Consider the following 19,845-nt stretch of genomic DNA (forward strand, 5'->3'; position numbering starts at 1 on the left):
TTTCAGAATAAAATTGACCTACAGCATACAAGTCACCTCCTGGAAGCAAACCTGTGTTTTATTTTGCCATTTGTGTCTCCTGAAGGTTACTGAAATAGGCCAACCTTTTTAATAAGGGAAGGTAAAAAAGAGGGTGCACATATGGCACACAGATTTCATCTGGCTCACACTTCATCTCTGGACCATCACAATTCAGCTCATTTCCACACATGCTTCTCTCTGCTTTGTAGATGTGGGTAGCCTGAACCCAGCACAGTATCCAGGAAAGTGAAAGTCAAGTGTCTAATGGCCTCAGAGAATTCTCCACTGAAGTAATGGGGATAGTCTGTGATAGCGGTTTGCTATCTCTTAAGACTCTCTGCCCCAAGACACGTACCTCTTAGGTATCACACATTGCTCCGCTATTGCCACGGAGAAGCTCTTTCATCTGTTTAACATAAGAACAGCCACAGCGGTCCATCTAGCCCCCTGTATCCTTCAGAGGGAATGAACAGAACAGGGCACTTTTGAGTGATCCATCCACTGTTGTCCAGTCCCAGCTTCTGGCAGTTGGAGGCTTACGGACACCTGGAGCATGGGGTTGCATCCCAGTTATACTTTTAGCCTTCACAATGTCCCCGTCAATGAGTTCCACAGATTTGCTGTGTGTTGTGTGAAGAAATACTTCCTTTTATTTGTTTTAAACCTGCTGCCTATTAATTTCATTGGGGGACCATTGGTTCTTGTGTTATGTGGAGGGGTAAGTAACACTTCCTTCTTGACTTCTCCACACCAGTCATGATTTTATAGACCTCGGTCCTATCCCCCCTTAGTCGTCTCTCTTTCTAAGATGAACAGTCCCAGTCTTCTTTATCTCTCCTCATACGGAAGCTGTTCCAGACCCCTAATAATTTTTGTTACTCTTCTCTGTATTTTTCTTAATTCTAATACACCTCTACCCCGATATAACGCGACCCGATATAACACGAATTTGGATATAATGTGGTAAAGCAGCGTTCTGGGGGGCGAGGCTGCACGCTCCGGTGGACCAGCGCATCTGGCTCCGACACGCGGCTCTGAGCGGCGTGTTTAAGGGTGCTGGGCCGGGGCCGAGGGGTTGGATAAGGGGCAGAGGGTCTCGGCGGGGACAGTCAGAGGACAGGGAGCAGGGGGGGTTGGATGGTTGGGAGGTTCTGGGGGCGGGGCGGTCAGGGGACGGGGAACGGGGGCGTTGGATAGGGCATGGGAGTCCCTGGGGCGGAGGTGTGGATAGGGGTCGGGGCAGTCAGGGGACAGGGAGCAGGGGGGCTTAGATAGGGGGTGGGGTCTTGGGAGAGGTGGTTAGGGGCGGGGGGGTCTCTGGAGGGGGTAGTCAAGGGACAAGGAGCGGGGGGGGCAGGGGTTGGATGGGTCGGGGGTTCCAAGGAGTCAGTCAGGGGGCGGGAAGTGACTATTAATAACAGAAATGCTCGAGGCTAAAGCAAGTTCAATATAACGCGGTTTCACCTATAACACGGTAAGATTTTTTGGCTCCTGAGGATCGCCTTATATCTGGGTAGAGATGTATATCTTTTTTGGGATGGGGTGATCAGAACCACATGCAGTATTCAAGGTGTGGGCATCCCATGGATTTATATAGTGGCATTAGGATATTTTCTGTCTTATTTATCCCTTTCCTAATGGTTCCTAATGTTTAGTTTTTTTGACTGCTGCTGCACATTGAGCAGATGTTTTCAGAGAACCACCCACAGTGACTTCAAGTTCTCTTTCTTGAGTGGTAACAGGTAATTTGGACCCCATCGTATTGGATGTATAGTTGGGATTATTTTTCCCAACGTGAATTACTTTGCACATATCAACCTTTAAATTTCATCTGCCATTTTATTGGTCAGTCATCCAGTTTGGTGAGATCCCTTTGTGACTCTTGTCAGTCAACTTTGGATTTAACTATCTTGAGTAATTTTGTGTCATCTGCAAATTTTGCCACCTCACTGCTTAACCCCGTTTTCCAGATTATTTATGAATATGTAGAACAGCACAGGTCCCAGTAGAGATCCTTGGAGGACCCTGCTATTTATATCTCTCCTTTGTGAAAACTGACCATTTATTCCTCTCCTTTCCAGTGTCTCCTAAATTATCTCTGACACAAGAAAATGGTTTAATACTTGTGCTTTTATAACATGAAATTGCAGAGGTTGGGATAAATGAATGAACAGGTTAGACAAGAACCGGCATTAAACATCCTCTGTAATAGCTTGTTTTGCACCTGCTTTTCCTTTCTCTATCTACACAATAAATGCAACAATTTTTTTAAAAATACTATAAGGTCTGTAAGAATATACCAGAGCTCTTTAATACTAGGAAGAAAAGCTCTAACAAGAGGACAGAGTTCGAAAGATAGCTTCTAACCATGGGAATCCCCACATTACAGCCAAATGCATCGCCAACAAGTCACAGATGCACACTAGCGGTTGTGGGTGTGATTGAGAGCATGGAAACAGTTCATGTGTCTGAAGTGTAGAACCTTAGATTGACTTTGGAAATGGTTAGGAATTGTAGGGTCTGTGCACAGTGTAACTCCATGATCATCACTCTGAGTTCGCTCTCAGATCAATGGAGGGAGGTACCAATCCTGCAGTATCTCACAGCTTCTGAAGTCACTGTAGTTAATCTGCCCCCTCAAGAGATAGTAGCTGGATCAATGGAAGAAATCTTCCGCCAGCCTAGCAGCATCTGTGCTGGGGCTTAGGTTGGCCTGACTGTCTCTCTCTCTCCAGGGTGTGAGTTTTTCATTTCCCTGAGTGACATAGCTAGTTTTAGGTGTAGACCAGGCCTTAGACATTTTGTTAGTCGGGCATATACAAGATGCCTAAAACATGAGAAAACGAGACCACAGGGTGCCATTGAAACCTTGAGGCGATAAGGATTCAGGCCCACCGCTGGATCCACACCAGACTGGCTTCCACCTCTCCGCTGCATGGAAACCATTCTTTACCAGTCTCAAGTGATCTTTTCCTTGCTCAGGCTCGAGCAGTTGTTTCCATCCTCGTCTCCCTTGACCTTCTGCAGTTGGGGATACTGGCAATCACGCCTTCCTCCAGGAGCCGCTGCCGTCCTTTTGGCCTCCACAATCCTGTCCACTCTTGGGGCCTGATTGAGCAGAATATTTCAGCACGTCCTTAACTTGAGCAGCGTGCTGAAATATTTCTGTGAATACAGATGGACTTAAGCACATTCTTAGTTAAACCTGGGCTTGCTTCGCTGAATCGGGGCCAGAGTTCTCCACTTCGTTCACTGTCGCTCCTTCAGCACCTCTTCCGCCTTTCTTCCCTGTTGGAGTCTCCCACTCCTCTCTCTGTACTCTGTCCTATGGGTGATCTCAGTGCTCACCTGGACTGGGCTGAACTCTCACCTGAGATGCCCAAACACCTCTTCACACCCATTTTTGTCTCCTATGCCTCAGTCTCGTGTCCGGCTGACTGTGACACGTGCACGCAATCTGCTCTCGGGTGGCTCATCTCATGTTCAACATAAAGCCAAAGCAGGGCACGTAACCTTCCCTCCCAGAGATTCCTCCCTATCTTCAGTCTGTTGTGGTCAATAATACCTCCATACTCCCTTCTCATCCAGGCTCATAACTTACGGGGCATCTTTGCCTCCTGCCTCTCCCCTGCCCGTGTACATGATGTGCCCAAGCCCTGTCTCACTTCCTATCTATCCTTGCTGTTAAATTAACCATCCACACACTGACTCAAGCCAGCTTCTGCAACCTCCCCATCTCTGATATGTTTGAGACTAACCTGCTTCCTCTCCATTTCATTCAGATTGCTGCTGGTAGAAGAGTCTCTCTGGCCTGTTGTCACAGCATTGTTCCTCCTCCTTCCTGGATTTTGAGTCATTTTTCTGGCTGTCGGTCACATTGTGTGTCACAGTAAAACAACTTGGGGCAGATCCTCAGCTGGTGTAAATTGGCCTAACACTAGCCATGTCAATGGAGTGACACTGGTAAACTGTCCCTTTGTCTTTGCGTCCAAGGTCCTTTCCCATGCAGCCTCTCTCGTGTTTGGCCTGGTCTGTTTTCCCAGCACCCTCCGTGCCCCTTGATCTCCTTCGCTCTGCAATATGTGCATATGCTTTTCACCACGCCGTCCCTTTAACTTGGGGTACCATCCTCAAATCTGTTCATCAAGCCATCATTCACCACGCTCTTCTCCCTCCTAAAGCTTTAGTTCTGCCATGAAGTCTGTAGGAATAGCGGGGTGGTGAAGGTGAATTATTTGTTAGTCTTTGTTAATGACCGTGAGCTTCAGACTAGGCCCGTAGACCCACATCTTCCATTAAAATGTGCATGTGCCTTACTTGGTAACTCTGGAAAGTTATTACTGTTACCCGGTCCCTCCTGTTCCTTTCTCGTCCCTCTTTTTTATCGACCCTTTCTAGTAGTGATACCAAACTTGAGTTTGACATTTTAATTTTCAGTAAATGTTTTAAAGGAGTCTTGATGTCTGTAAAAGGATCCTTCAGGAGCAGCCCTCTCTCTTCGTGCAATGTGTGCTGAAGCGCACAAATGGTGCATGAGTGCCACTCCCAAGACAGTGGTGCATTTACATTCAGTAATAGCACATTTTAAAAAAGTATTTGGCTAGTAAAGGTTTTCTACTCTTTAAGTTGCACGTGTTAAAAAAAGGAATTGCTGATAATTACCATATTTTAAGCTAGCGTTTGATACACACACGTGTTGTCTACGTTAACAATGCGTGTGCATAATATTTTCTGATGAAAATTTTGCCTGCGCATTCCATGGAGGGAGCTAATTACCACTTTAACACTGTTTGAAAGTGCAGCACTAAATTAGGCTTTCAAGAGATCCTTTAGAATGCTGACTTTCACATGCGCTCACACAGATGTGAATATTAAGTGTTTCAGCCCCAGTAGTAGCTGAAATGGCTTAAAGAGTGGAAGACTTGCAAAGGTCTAGTCCAAGTAGAAAAGAGGAATCCCATGAAAGGGAAGGCATAATGCTGGAAAGCAGACAAAAGAATAAGCAGCTAATTGCTGCAGGTTGTATGCAACTGAAAATGAAACTTGGGGAAAGCCAGTGAATTATCTACACAATGATGTTCAGTAATTGCATACAAAAATTAAAATTATTAAACAAGGCAAAATAAGTAAACATTTCCCAGGAGGAAGTGTGACATAATTCTCTAAATGTTTTCTCCCCAGAATATCACCTGCCCACTCGTTACTTAGGTGTTCAGTGCTACACTTGCAAATATATATTTGCTGGCAACGCTGTGTGTTAGTTACTTCTTTTACATTGTTTGCTTGTTTTTGCCTGGAATATAGGAAATGAAAACATTAAGATGTGCTTTCTGTAGAAGCGTCTAAAAAAAATTCCACATGCCTCAAGTGCATGAGGAGATGAAGTGACTTAAGTGTAGCATGTGTGTAAATCTGTGCAGGATCAAGGCCTGAGATTTGTAAACTCTTCAAGGCAGAGAATTTTTCTCTTTTATGTCTGTAAAGCACAATGCAAAAGTTGTAACATGTTCAGTAAAGTTTTAATTGTCATCCCCACTCCGAATTAATTATAAATAATTTCCCCAGTTTTGAAATGTGTTCTTGACACAGTTATACAGGGCATACTTTGTTTCAAATGAGCTATTGGAAAAACCCCATATGAATGAACAATGTTAATCTCCAGTGCCTTTTCATGATTTTTTCACAGGGGTTTAATCTACGCTACGATTGTAGAATTCAGTCTCCATATACATCTCTCTGCTATTTTGTGTGAAAGGAATTTTTCCCTTTTTTAAATGATTGCTGTTAATGAATGGTCAAGGTTTCCCTGCCCTTAAATCAAATCTTGGGGTTAAGTCTGAAAACTGCCTTTTTGTTCTCCAAGTTAGACGCTGGAGATGTGGGTTTCTGATTATTGGTGGCACAATGCACAAGAATTGCTTTCCTTAGTGAGATTGAGTTGCTTTGTTGCTGAGGATCGTCTCAATGCCAGACGCGAGGACAAATGTATGCAGGAGGAAAATGGATGGAACTATATATTTTTCAAATCCACCTCTGTCTTCCCAAAACTCTTGCACTCAGTGCGTTCATAACAAATGAATAGATCTGGAGTAAATTTTGCATTATGCCAAAGTTTTGTGAGACAGATCAGACTCTCTGAACCACCTTGCAGTCATTTGTACAAATATCAATTATTTTGAACCTGAACCTTTGGGGGAGAACTTTTTCAGGAGGCCTGTTGCAATAAAACTATAAATTATGCTTAGGTGCAACTTGTTCCCCATCACATAGTGTAGCAGTGCTAACATTAGCTTGAATCATAGCCAACCTTATTAATGTCAAATGTTGCTGCCAGAGGGACTTTACTGTTAGTTATGATTGCTGGCGGGTACACCAGCCAATTCCTGGCAGGAGGTAGGAGCCAGTCGGATATCCCCCAAATAAAAACTGTGGCCTAGATGCACTTTTTTCTTGTTCTTTTTTTAATGAAAGTTTATTTTCATTTAGTGCTTCTTGTCAGCAGCCATCACTGCTGCTGAAGAGCTACAGTTGAATATATTCTCCAAGGCCAATTATTACTTTCCTTATCTTTTATAGCCAGCTTTGGCAGCTCTGCTGGAGGCCGAATGCATTTTCTATATCAGCAGTCAAAGCAGAGACTGCATTCCTTAGCTGTGATACATGTAACGCCATGGCACCAGGAGTAACAAAGACCCCAATTCGCTCTACATTCCCATGCTCTTGTGTATGGCCTGCCCAGCTCAAAGTTTACAAAGACGCCAAACAGCCAGAAGAATTAGGGTTTATGTTTCCTTTCAGTCTTTCACAAACACTTTATTGATCTGGGGCCTTTCCTGGCCACTCGGGGTATTAAGTAGTTACAAAATGGAAGATTTTCTTGTTAAAAACTATACATTTTGTGTGTTTATTATCTGTCTATTCATAATATTTTTATTTGAAATGAGCGGCTTCCTCCAAACTATGATGGGATGTTCTTTATGTGCGTGAAAACCCCAAAAGCTTTGACAATGATGAACACGTTTAAGCTGTGCTCCACTTGTTTACAAAAGTCTCTATTTGCCAGCACATCAAAAGCATTTTTCTCTCCTCTAGCACAATGGTATATTCATGCTAGCAGTCATTACTCAGAGGTTTGAAGCATCACTTTATTGGAGGCCACCACAATACAGTCTAAGACTCTTTATTTCATTTGTTATTACTGTCTATATATGCATTTAGTGGAGACCTGTTTGTAGTCCCTGATGGCTAAATTCCAGCCACACCGGTGCAGCAGCTCTCTCATTACTGCTGCTTCCGTTTGTGCTAGTGTGGTTCGTATAGATTGTAGCTTTCGTCAGATTTTGGTTCTTAAATATTGGCATCTTGGCTTAATTGAGAGAGAGCATATACTCAATGATGCCATGATTCTCAAGGTTAACGTTAATTGTGGTCTAAATTAATTATGCACTCTGAAGTATTATAATCTTTTTTCGATAATTTTTGAGATGTGCTAGCTAACGCCTGATCAGTCAGCCAGCCCGCAGAAAATACTTTTAAATATTTATTTGCATTTTTAATAAGTGGGTTTATCTGATCAGTATGCTGCTGCTGCATACGGTACACTGGTGTTTTTAAATGTACAGGTAGCTTAATTGTAGTTTGCATTTTTATTGGTATGTTTTAATTTAGTTGAAAATTAATTGAGCATAAGGGCAAAGGCCAAGAATAAATCTGTGTTGAATGGAGTCTCTTTATAAGCATGCATCCACCAATATAAATCCACAGGAATTTTCCGCTTCTGATTGGGGGAATGAGTATCACGCAAAATACTTGAATTGAGCAGATTTGAGTTCTTTGAATGAGAAACGCCCATTTCCACTTCCTGGAGCGGAACGGGCACATCATCAGAATGAAGAGGGAACCCATTCACAGACTTTTACGGCCCAAAGGGAACATTATGATTATCATGTAGTCTGACCTCCTGCATGGCCCACGCCGTAGGATTATGAGAATTAAACGACAAAAACAATTGAAAAATTACAAGTTTGTAGCTGTATCCTGACAAAATGAGGCGGGAGTTAATGAGAGTTTAGTTTGGCTAGGAGATAACTGTTAGGTAACACATCGTCAAATATCTGAATGGAGTAAACACCAAGAAGGGAGATTAGTAATTAAGAATAGTATAAGGGACATTGGGCATACCTGAAAATTCAAACTGAACATTACAAAAAGTTTCTTGCTGCTAATATTCCCAAAGGAAGTGGAGGAAACCCCATAGCTTGGCACGTTTAGTGCTACATTTGACTAGTAAATGTACAGCAGAGAATGATCCTGGAGTGGCAGGAAAACTGGGTTGATGGTTGCCTTAGGTCTCTTCCATCCCCTCACTCATAAGTGAGATGTCAAAGGAAATTTTTAGTCTAAAGCCTTTAGTGATAGTCTCATGCAGTTTCACTGTTCAACTTATGCTGTCTGCATAATGCTAGTGAGTATAACCTTTGGTTTTTTTTTCAGATGTGAAAAGTTCTCTTTAATATAAAAAAAATTACAAACTTTAGTGCTGTAGATTTTAATCTCTATCTCCTTTGCTTTCTTCATTCATGGTAAATATAAAGAAGCTGGTATTTTTCTTTCTGTCTTAACTGTGGAGATACTTTTAAAAGATACAATGGAGCCCTGTTTAAAATAAAAGTACTTGTAGTATCCTCTCTATAAGTAGAGATTAGTTCCAGTGGCTATTTGCTGATTGAATTGAAGGGAATTGTGATGATTATTCTCCCTCATTAAATATAGTTTTTGTAGTATACAGGTTTATTGTAACTGGTCCAACAAGCTTCCAGCTCCATCCCTTTACTAGCTGGAATAATTAAAACCCAGAAGTAGAACATCTTTTTTTAAAGATGCCTACCATGCAGCAGTGGAATTTCAATGGCTAATTTTTGCACTTGTGGAGTGGCCTGTTGTCCTTGCCTAGGCCTTCCGCTTTGTCAACAGGATGGGTCTCTAATCCTTGACAGCAGCTGACAAATTGAGTCCAGTGATACCTGTTATAAAAGATTTTGTGACATAGAGCAAAATGTTCATTTGAAGTTTCAACATGCAACTAACGGTTGCTTTGCTAAGAGTGTTACACTAAAGATACCTGAGTAGTATATGTGAGATTTTTCCTTCACTTTGGAGTAGGATTTAAATGGGCTACTTAAAGCAGAGTAAACCTAATCTGCTCTGTGCACTTGTGTGCCATATTTGAAGTCCCTCCACTAATTAAAACACTTAAAATCTCTTTTTCTGTATTAGATTCTATGTTGATGGTGGCTGAGAGACTAGAGGGTCCTTTTAACATTGAGTCAGTCATGGACCCAATCGATGTGAAAATTTCTGATGCAATCATGAACATGCAGGAGAACAGCGTGCAAGTGTCTCAAAAGGTATATCACCAGCATTTCAAAAAGAAAAAAGCTAAAAAGAAAATTCTGTTTTTATTCCTCCAGTATTTACATTTATCTATTCCCATTAAAAGAACTGTCTTAGGGGAAGTCTACGCTACAAAATTAAATCAACCTAAGTTATGTCGACATACAGCCACTGCAGTCATTACATCGCTTTTGCACGTCCACGCTATGCTCCGTGTGTTGGCGGTGAGCGGCCTCACCAGGAGTGCTTGCATCGAATTAACTGTCTGCATGGGGCATTGTGGGACAGCTTCAGAAAGGCAGCAACAGTTGATGTCAGCAACACAGTGTCTACACTGGCACTGCCTCGACCTAACTACGTTGACCTAAGCGCCACGCCTCTCGTGGAGGTGGAGTTGTTAAGTCAGTGTCGTGGGTGAATTACATCGGGGGGAGCTACATTTTAGTGTAGATGTTTACAGAGTTAGGTCAACGTAGGCTAACTGTAGCGTAGACCAGGCCTTAGCTGCAATTCATGTGTATTTTAGTGCTGTTTTATCATCTCTGTCTGGGGAAGGAATATTTGGTAAACGGTGTTTGGATAGGAATACTGAGGGGTGGTAAATGTCTGGTGTGAAATCGTGTCCTCTAAAGCTACTTGATCAAATCACCTAGGTTTTCCAAGGATGTGGACAGCCTAAAACGCTGACGCAGGGCCGGGCCTCTCGCTCAGTCTCTGAAAGTGGCTTCAGTGCTCGCTTTAGACCCTACAACCCGGAGGAGCGGCCAACTACAGCTGCTGGCACGAGTTTGGATAGACTGGTGAGTGCCTATTGACCTGTCTCACTGATACTGAACAAGGGCTGTTCATAATAAAAACACTGTGCTTTGTCACCCTCCCAGCTAGCTTTGGCAAGCTTAAAAGGCAGGTTGTGTAGGTGAGAGGCTGTAAATTGGGGGCGTCTGTGCATGCGCCCCAGTCTGTATCTTTGCCAGTCCATAACCTGATGATCTTTTTAAAAGTAGTTGAGGAAACTTGCAACTTTCTTATACTCTTTAAAGGGCGTAATCTGCGTACAGCTCTAGACAGGAGCTAACTCAGCGCTTGTATTTCAGGTAAGTGCCTCTGTTAGTGGTTTCACATATGAATAATGCCGTGTTTGAAAATCTTGTTTTTAATTTTGCATTTAAAAACTCTCCAGAGGCCACTGATTCTGATGAAACCCCATTGATTTGCACCAGCTCGGGATCTGGCCCAAACACGTCTCTTGTTTTACAAATCTATTTTCAGCTTTACTTTTGAGAAATAAATTTGGTTCACATTGATGTTCTATATTGTGCTTCCTTTTTAAAATAGGTTACTGATGTGAAAGAAAAACTGAAGCAAGCCAAAAAGTTTTGGTCATCTCTCCCTGGCAACATTTGTAATGACGAGAAGATGGCTGCTGGGCGTGTCATTGAGGATGAGTGTTGGAATGGAAGTGCCAAGAGCAGGTCTGGATAAGCTTAAATGAGCTAACTTCCTTCATGTCTGACCTTGTAATTCAGACCTTCAGAACCTGTCTGGTTGTGAGTTGGCTGATTATCTAGCTCAGGGTCTTATATGGTGCCTGTCACCATAGTACTGGAGCGCCTCACACTCTTGAATGTATTTATTTTCACAACTGCCTGTGAGGTAAGGTGGTAAAATGGTAACTGAGGCAGAGAATCTCTAAGGGTAACGCTTGCAAAATTGCCTTAGCAGCTTAGTCCCACTGAAAGTCAATAATAGTTAAGCACCCTAGTTGCTTTAAAAAAAAATGTGTACCTAAGTGACTTGCCCAGACTCTCACAAAGTCTGTGGCAGAGGTGGCAGTTGAACCCAGGTCTCTCAAGTCTTAGGGTAATGCCCTCCTCACAGGACCACCCTGCTTCTCATCTGGCTGACCTCTAGATTCCTGCTGTTCATACAGGTTCAGGGATGTAGGGTCCGTTCCAAGGATCATGGAGCACTTCTGGCAGGTAGGCCAGGGTGGGATTGCTGCTGAGAATCAACCCTGTCAGAAACCCGTGATGATGGTCAGCATGTTTTTCTTAAGTGACATGTCTCTTCTAGGGTTGGGAACCTACATGAGGGTTATTGTAGGAACAGAAATCAGGGAAGGAAAGAGACAAGTGAATTTGGTTGGCATTGTCAGTGTTTTAGGTCTTACCTTACACTCCTGAGGTTAGCAAAAGAACCCGTTGAAATTTTTCACACACTTTTTTTTTAAATGGCCTTTCTTTTTGAAAAAAGAACTTTTGGGGGGAAATTATTCATGTGGTAGAAATGGTCTGTCTTTCCCCAAAACTTTCCCCGTTTTTTTTAATTGACTTTTTATTTTTAATCCTGTATCAAAGTTTTTTGTTTACTGAAACCCCAAGCAAAAGAAGGAAGTTTTTTTAAAAAGTGAGAAAAAGTTGCTTGAAGTTTTGTGGAAAATAGACCAATTTTGAACCTGTGAAATGAAAACAGCGTGGAAATTTTTGCAGAATGGTTATCGGGGTTTGTTTTGGTTTTCCCCCAACCAATGGGAGTTTTGCAATCGACTTCTATGAAAGCAGGAGCAGGCCCTTTATGCAGAATTTAAATTTAATGAACCTCTATAAAACTCTGCTTCCCTGCGTTTTGGGTCGTCTTCTCAATAAATAGTGCCAGTATCTGCCTCTGCTGGTAGCTTATCCCAGGCATTAGATGCCATCGATCCTCTACTCACCAGGGAAACCTTCTAACTGGTCACTGGTGAGTAGGCCAGTGTAGCAGCTGAAAGAGGTGGAGTTTTTGCTGCATCAGCTGAGGTGGAGGGGGCATGTTGGGGAAGCGCTGGTCGTCCCAGCTAGGGAAAGTAGAGGATCCCTCCCCACCCTTTGTACCGCCTGCACTCTATACCCTTAATATGTGGATGTTTCAAATCCTGTCACCATCCTCCTATACTGCACTGCTCTGAAAAGATGAACGATCAATAAACTGTCACACCTAAATCTCCCTCCAAATTTTCTTCAGAACATCTAACCACAACAATGATGTTAAACACTGAACATTAAGGCCCAAATTCAGGACAGCGCTTAAGAATACACTTAAAATCCATTCCAATTTAGAACAGCATTTAAGTACAGCTCTTAATTTTAGGCATGTGCTTAAGTCACATTGACTGGCATCGCATGCTCACAGTCTAGGCAATGGAACATTTACTTTAGTGGGAGTTAAGCAAGTGCCTGGAGTTAAGCACATACTGCTGTCCTTGACTAAGGATGCTTTTCTGAATCAGGGTCTAACTTCTGATACTTACAAACATGAATTTTAAAGAATAAATAATCTTTAACAAAATTAGGTTAAAAAAGTTACTTTTCTCAAATTCTTCACTTTTGTTTTGATCTAAAGTAACCAGGGTTTGTATCTTCGCTGTACATCGTCGTGCTCTCAACCAGCATGTTCCCTCTAACCTCTTGTCAGACTGATTCTGGCCACCCCAGTGCTTGGGAAAGACTAATATAAATTCTTCTCCAATCTCGCCCTTTAAAACAAACAAGTAATATTGTTTCACAACATCTGATCTTACAAATCTGATTACACGTGTCATCTTTCTGCTAGAGTTGAGCAAATTGGATGTTCAGTCCCTCAGTCACTACATCTTCTGTCGATCTCCCCTATAAATCACTAATACATCCTTTGTTTATTGAGGAAACCAAAGTCTTAGCTTTCATATCCTGAGAAATAACATTCATGCAGGCAAATTCTGATCTCAGTTATGCTGGTGCAAATGTAGAGTAACACGGTTGCCTTTGATCCAGACTGACACTGAGCTCAAACTACACTGTGCTGACGTGTCATATAGCCATAAAGATGAAGGATCATGGAGATTCTCTTTATTGTCCAAAATGATGGCGAATCCTTTTGTGTCCTCACAAGCCATTTTTCTTCGGGGGACCTGGTATTTTTCTCTTTTTATACAGAAAGGAAAATCCTGTTTCTCAAAAATCCTGAGTGAAAACAGGCCTATATTCAAAGGGTGTAAGAGAACTCTCAGAACCTCTTAAAACACCTTATAACACAATGTGCATCTTTATAATGGAAAGATTTCCTTTTTAGGTACGTCTTTGCCGTGACCGGAAATGGTTTAGCCAATCAGGTGAATAATCCTGAGGTAGAGGTTGACATTACAAAACCAGATATGGTGATTCGTCAGCAAATCATGGCCCTTCGGGTGATGACCAATAAAATGAAGAATGCTTACAATGGAAATGATGTTGACTTCCTTGATATAAGTAAGTGTGGGTTTTAACTGGGTTGTTTGTACGGAGGGAGCTGGTTAAAGTTCAGGTGCACTATTGAGCATCTAAGTGTGCGGGGGCTGGAAATGAAGCCCATGTAATACCGTTTGGATCTGAACTTTCCTCGTACTTAGAATTCACCCCTACCCGGGACAGCACTTAAGCACAGGCTGAACTTTTGTGTTTACGTTTCAGTGGCTGGAGTCCGGTGCTTAGGTTCCACAGGCACGGGAGCATTTTACAGTTTAAGCAAATGCCTAAAATTAAACACATGGGGGAAGGAGTCACTGGACTTGGTTTTTCTGCTCTTTGGGTTTGGTGTTCTGGTTCAGGGCCTTTGAAAGGAATACAAGCAAAATCTATTGGTTTCTTATAGGTGATGAAAGCAGCGGGGAAGGAAGTGGAAGTGGCTGTGAATTTCAGCAGTGTTCTCCCGAGTTTGAGTTCAATGTAACCGAAGTTACTGGGAAAACTAACAAGATTGATAAAAACACGAACACTTCTGCTGCTGCTGCCAGTGTTGGTCTATCACAAGCAGCTTTGTTCTTTAGCATCTTATTCTTGGCCATGCAAAGACAATGGAGATAATTGTGCAACTTAGGGCGGAAAAGACTTTATCATCGGAATTAAAAGGCACCTGTTTTCACTTTTATACCATCTAGTGACTTTGCTTTTTAAGTTAATGGACAACAGTGTACAGTTTTTACTATGTGGCCACTGGGTTTAAAGTATTGATCTTTCTTTTTTTCACTTGCTATTCTGGAAATAACGCTGACGTGGACTGTTAGTCTGTCCTGTTCACCAAGAATCCATGTTAACGGTGGCTAACAAAGTGTATATACAGACCTGTAGTTAGCTATGCATTTGTGTTATTATCACTTGCCTTTTTAAAAAAAATTTATTTTACCACATTTCTTACAAGAAAAACAGGGTCCTATCTCGGCATGTAACAAGTATGTGTTTCTGAAATATGAAATATCTGTACAGAAGCAAGTTTTATTTATCATGTTATGTTACGGGGGGAAAAATAATAACCCAACAAGCAAAAGAGATGTTTCATGTAATTAACTTCCCATTTATTCATGTTATGTTAGTTGCCTTATCTGGAGAGAAGTGGAGGTAATTTGTCTTTATTCAATAGAACAGAATGTGAAGGCATAATTGGTCTATAAGCCATATGCCCCATTTGCATAAAGCATTAATACCAGGAGCAGGTTATACTTCCTTTACAGGAAGCTTGATTAAATTAGAAGAGACTACAGAGAATTCCAGTTTCACATAAGCTAAGAAGAGCTGTCAGTTGTTCCTCAAGACCCTGGTGATTAGCTATAAACCCCGTACACCAATTCTACACCTACACATACCCACACACACTCTTCAGCAGGTAGTGTTCAGTCGGATGCAACTCACATTGTTGCTGATGCCAATGCCAACATGTGTTCTGTCTGCAGATTTGTTTAGTTGAATGTTGATGATGTTTAGGGATCTTTTTTATATAAGGTGCTTTTATATGAGAGTTTGTTTCCCTCTGATCAGAAGGTCAAGGGTTAAGACTGGCCAAGTAGCATGGCAGCAGCACATTGCATCTGACAGACCTGAGTTTAGGAATGGGCTTGGGTGGGTGGGCTTGACCGATTCCACCTGATAGGAGAGTCCCATGGAGTCACTTCAGAGGATTGGTAGAGACCACACAGTTCTACTGGCCAAGGCACCAAGTGACCATAGTGTTGGCTATGCGGGAAGTCCCGCCTTTCCACGTTCCCAGCTGGAACGGTTTTGTGGTAAGTGACAACTCATAAATAAAAGAAATATATATTTTTAAAAGGAATGAAATCACTTTAAAAGAGTTACTGAAAGTCTGCAGAAAGACTAAAAATTATTCTGCAAATCTCTTCCTGCTTTTGGACAGCCATTAGAATCTGGCTGGATGCTTCCAGCCATGAGAACAATCTACAGAGAGAGGGTTTTGTTATATTCCAGCCTTGTGTTGCAAGGATAATTTTCTATTTTTATATTGAAACATTAACTACTTGTTAGCTCAGGGTCAGCATTTTATTCAACTTTATTTTCACACCAAATTTCTGCAATACTATAAAGATCGAATATTCGTGGCTGATATGAACAATCCTGGAGGTTTAATTTTACTAGAAGTAGCCAGTTATTTATTAAAACATGATGTTAGTAGAATATACATATTCTGGCTATATTTTTTCTTTAGAAAACAAATCACGGAAGCATAAAATTGAAAAGGTTATAAATTTATGTGTGGGAAAAAATGAATTGTAAATAGCTAAGTTGCCTTGTGAGGAATTGGAAAATGTGCTGATACTTAGAAACTACCTCAGTTCTGAGGAATTTCCTTCCTAGCTTTGAGTGCTATTACATTTACTTGGTAGAAATGAATCTGGTCTCCAATATGTAGCTAAAAGAGTTATCCCCATAGACCTTGTTAGATTGTTTTTAATTTAGAGCATTGAACGAAGGCCAGCTGTTTTCTTTCAGCTAAGTTCCCGAACAAAGAGAATTTCTGAATTAAATATTGCTGATGGTTTCCATGACTTTTACTGATTTGTTTGGTTTCGTGGCATTTTTTCTGTTGCCCTTTAATTATTTAAACGGTCATATTCATTTGAATTTTAATTCTGAAATAAACAAACCTTAGATACACTACCATTGTAAATCTGTCACGGTAAGGTCTGACTGGATAACCCTTCTGGCTTATACCCAGTTGGCAGATCAGAAAATTAAACTAAGAAAAAAATTAAATTCTTTCAGAGAATGAGATGGAACAAAAACCCTTGTATTCAGAACAGCTGACTTTTCCAAGATCTCCGTTTTTGGCATATAAGTGTTCAGATGTAAGAAAGTTACTTGTAAATTCTCCTGCTTTTGAACAGTCTGCCCACTATGTACCTAACAAAAAAAAAATGTTTCTGAATTGATATTTATCATTTTACAACTAATTGCTTACTAATTATTATTCATTAGTTTTGTAAAAGCGAACAATGCAAAGAACTGACACGAGTTTTAAACTTGTCTAGTGATAGATTTTGTTAATAACAAACCTCCACTATATAAAAGGACAAATTGTCATCTGGAGCCTCGGAAACCAGAGTAAACGTAAATGTAGAACGATAGAAAGTTGTGTTTCTGCTTTGATTTTGTGTTGCGTGTGGAATCGGTTTACAGCCCTAGGTACAAATTCAGTAGGCCTCTTAATGTGTGGATATACCAATTGAGACACGGCTTGCTGGTGAAGACACTTGTTTTACATTTGACCCAATTATTTTTATGTAAACATTAGGGCCTTTACTACATAACTTGAGTTTTTAAAAATAAATTCTTACCTCCACAATCATCAACTTCAAATTTTAACCATTGGAACAACTTACCTAGATATGTGGTAGATTCTCAATCACTTGAAGTGTTTGAATCACGATTATATAATTCTGTAAAAGGTCTGCTCTAGCTCAAACCGAAATTAGGGCTTGATGCCGAAATTGGTGGGAGAGGTTCTGTGACGTGTTATGCAGGAGGTTAGACGAGACGATCGTAATAGTCCCTTCTGGCCTTAAGATGTTTGAGAAATGAAAAAGTGACACTGTGTAATGGCATTCTTTTGAATGAAACATCCATTCAGAACCCTCTTTGTTTCTCCTGGCTTTTTAAGGTGGCTTCCATCTATACATTTATTAAAGTAATATGGAAAAAGACAAAATCACTGGCTAATTTGAGAACAATCAGTTTATCATTTTGTCATACCTCTCATATCATTTATCATACCTCTCTTCTTTGACAAAGTGGCCACAAGGTTTGTTGCAGTTTATACCTCTTCTGGTGCTCCAGAATCAAAGCTCCCTCCTGGTGCTCCAGAATCAAAGCTCTCTTTTAAAAACTAAACATTCTAGCTTTCATGGTTGCAAAGAAAACCCAAAAATTGTAAACATGAGTGCAAACTAATACAATGTGTGCCCTTCTGAGTTTGCAGATGACGGGGAACAATACCTCTGAGAGGTGTGAACTGCCCCTGGTTGTCTTGATAGGTTGTTAACTCTGAAACCTGAAGATGCCATATTTAATGTCAGCATTTTCTGAAATGATTGTTTTAGCAGGAACATGGGAATTCCTATATCGGATAAGACCAGTGATTAATGGACTCAGATACCCTGACAGTGGCCACTACCCGAAGTTTGCAGAACAAGGTGCAAAAAAACCTTGCAATTAGTTGAATATTTATAACCTGTCCCAAACTGCCTCACGTGTCCACTACCCAGCTACCAAAGCTGTCAGCTTTCTGCTTGACCACTTCTACGGCCATGCGTTGTCGATTAAAAAAAAATCTCTGGGACATGGAAAATTCAGTGTGTCGGCAATGTAAATAAACTAAATGTTGTCCAAATAAATAACACAGGGGCTATTGTCCTGGTGTATTATTCATATTCAGAGTTCAGGAAAATCCTGGATTTTTAAATCTAAAGGAAATGGTCATGGAGTTCTGGTCTGGTGCAGTGGCTGTTACCGAAAGTCCTAGCAGCCGTAATTTGAGTCCAGGTGCTGCAAAGAGCACTGACCTGCAAGGGAATGTGAATAGCAGGCTGTTTCATTACCGATGTGAATTTGTCATCTTTAGCTTTTATTAGGCTGTCTCCACTACGCGGCTTTTAGCGACAAGGCTGTGCCAGTACAGCCATGCTGCTAAACGGGGCACTGCGTAGCTGCTGTTCGTCATCGGGAGAGAGCTCTCCCGCCGACAAACAACTTCCACCCCCAACGAGCGGCGTTTGCGTTATTGACAGGAGAGCGCTCCTGCCGACAAAGCGCTGTTCACACCGGCGCTTGTCATCGGCAACACTGTCGTCTTTTGGGCGGGGTGTGCGTGTGTTTTTAACACCTCTGAAAGATAGCAGTTTTGTCATTCAGTTGCCAATGTAGATAAAGCCTTATGCTGTCCTCCTTGAGTGAGATCCAGGCCGTAGGGAAGGTAAAGATGTAATGAGTTAAAGGTGACTGCAGTGGCATGTCCTGCAGTTGGTAGTTGCAGCCCTGAAGCCTAAAAAACAGAGCCCTACCAAATCCGCGGCCGTGAAGAACACATCACGAGCCATGACATTTAGTTTCCCCATAAAATCCGGTCTTTGTGTACTTTTCCCTGGCTGGAGAGTGGCGGCTGCTGGTCCGGCGCCCAGCCCTGAAGCCGGCAGCAGCGCAGAAGTCAAAGTGGCAATGCCATACCAGGACCCCCTTATTTCTGCACCGCTGCTGGCAGTGGCTCTGTCTTCAGAGCTGGGCTCCCGGCCAGCAGCCCCGGAGCTTCCTGCAGCGGGGAGGTTTCTGGAGGTGGGTCTGACCCAGCGCTGGGAGCAGCCCCTGCAGGGGAAGAGGAAGTCCCATCTCTCCCCAGCCTGGCCAGGAGCCCAACCTACGGTAGGAGCCCTCAGCCAGGGCGCCCCCAGCCCTGCCCCTCCCCAACTCCGGGCCCAGCGTCAAAGGGGCCTTGGGCTGTGGGGGGGAATGACCACAGAAATCTCTTTTCTCCCCACCCCCCCCAACCACGTCGCCTACCCCGCAAAAGTGAGGCCCCCCGCATACCACGCCACCCTCAGCTCTGCGTCGCTGGTGGGGCATTACGACCTTCAGAGCTGGCTGCCTGTTGCCAGCAGCACAGAAGTGAGGTTGGCGATAACGCAAGGCCCCTACAATAGCCTTGCGACACCCCTTACCCCCTCCCCCATAACCCCGTACGGGTTGGGACCCACACGGCTACAACACCGTGAAATTTCATGTTTATCTGAAACTGTGAAATTTACGATTTTTAAAATCCTGTGACCGTGAAATTGACCATGAATTTGGTAGGGCCCTGCTAATAAAACTACTGCGTTTTCCATTATTTTAAGGCTACCCGTTAGCCACTTAAATGCCACTTCTGTGTGCTTTTTTGTCACATACTTACATGTGCAGCTGCCTTTGGAAATGCATGTTCTGTAGAATCTGAGCATTCACATATCCACCTCCAGGGGTGGGCAAAAGTCACTTGTATCCAGTTACAATTTGTTTTATGGTGTTTTATCTTATACATGGCAGGATCACATTAAGCTGTCCCAGCGGATAGTCAGAGTATTACAAAGAATGCCCAAAGTCTAACTTTCAGGTGTGAACTAACAGG

General features: G+C 42.3%; 1 protein-coding gene across 3 annotated transcripts in view; it reads left to right on the top strand.

Moving 5' to 3' along the window:
- Positions 1 to 17,262, top strand: part of GPC4 (glypican 4) — a 107,674-nt gene extending 90,412 nt beyond the window's left edge. For all 3 annotated transcript variants that reach the window (XM_037908985.2, XM_043522485.1, XM_043522486.1), the window contains exons 5-9: positions 9,298 to 9,428; positions 10,068 to 10,214; positions 10,750 to 10,886; positions 13,501 to 13,676; positions 14,059 to 17,262. In XM_037908985.2, the coding sequence (XP_037764913.1) occupies positions 9,298 to 9,428; positions 10,068 to 10,214; positions 10,750 to 10,886; positions 13,501 to 13,676; positions 14,059 to 14,270 (803 nt within the window). In that variant the 3' untranslated portion in view covers positions 14,271 to 17,262. The remainder of the gene's footprint in view (positions 1 to 9,297; positions 9,429 to 10,067; positions 10,215 to 10,749; positions 10,887 to 13,500; positions 13,677 to 14,058) is intronic.
- The last annotated feature ends 2,583 nt before the right edge of the window (positions 17,263 to 19,845 follow it).

This window comes from Chelonia mydas, chromosome 9, assembly GCF_015237465.2.
Source record: "Chelonia mydas isolate rCheMyd1 chromosome 9, rCheMyd1.pri.v2, whole genome shotgun sequence".
In the NCBI taxonomy this organism is placed as follows: Eukaryota; Metazoa; Chordata; order Testudines; family Cheloniidae; genus Chelonia; species Chelonia mydas.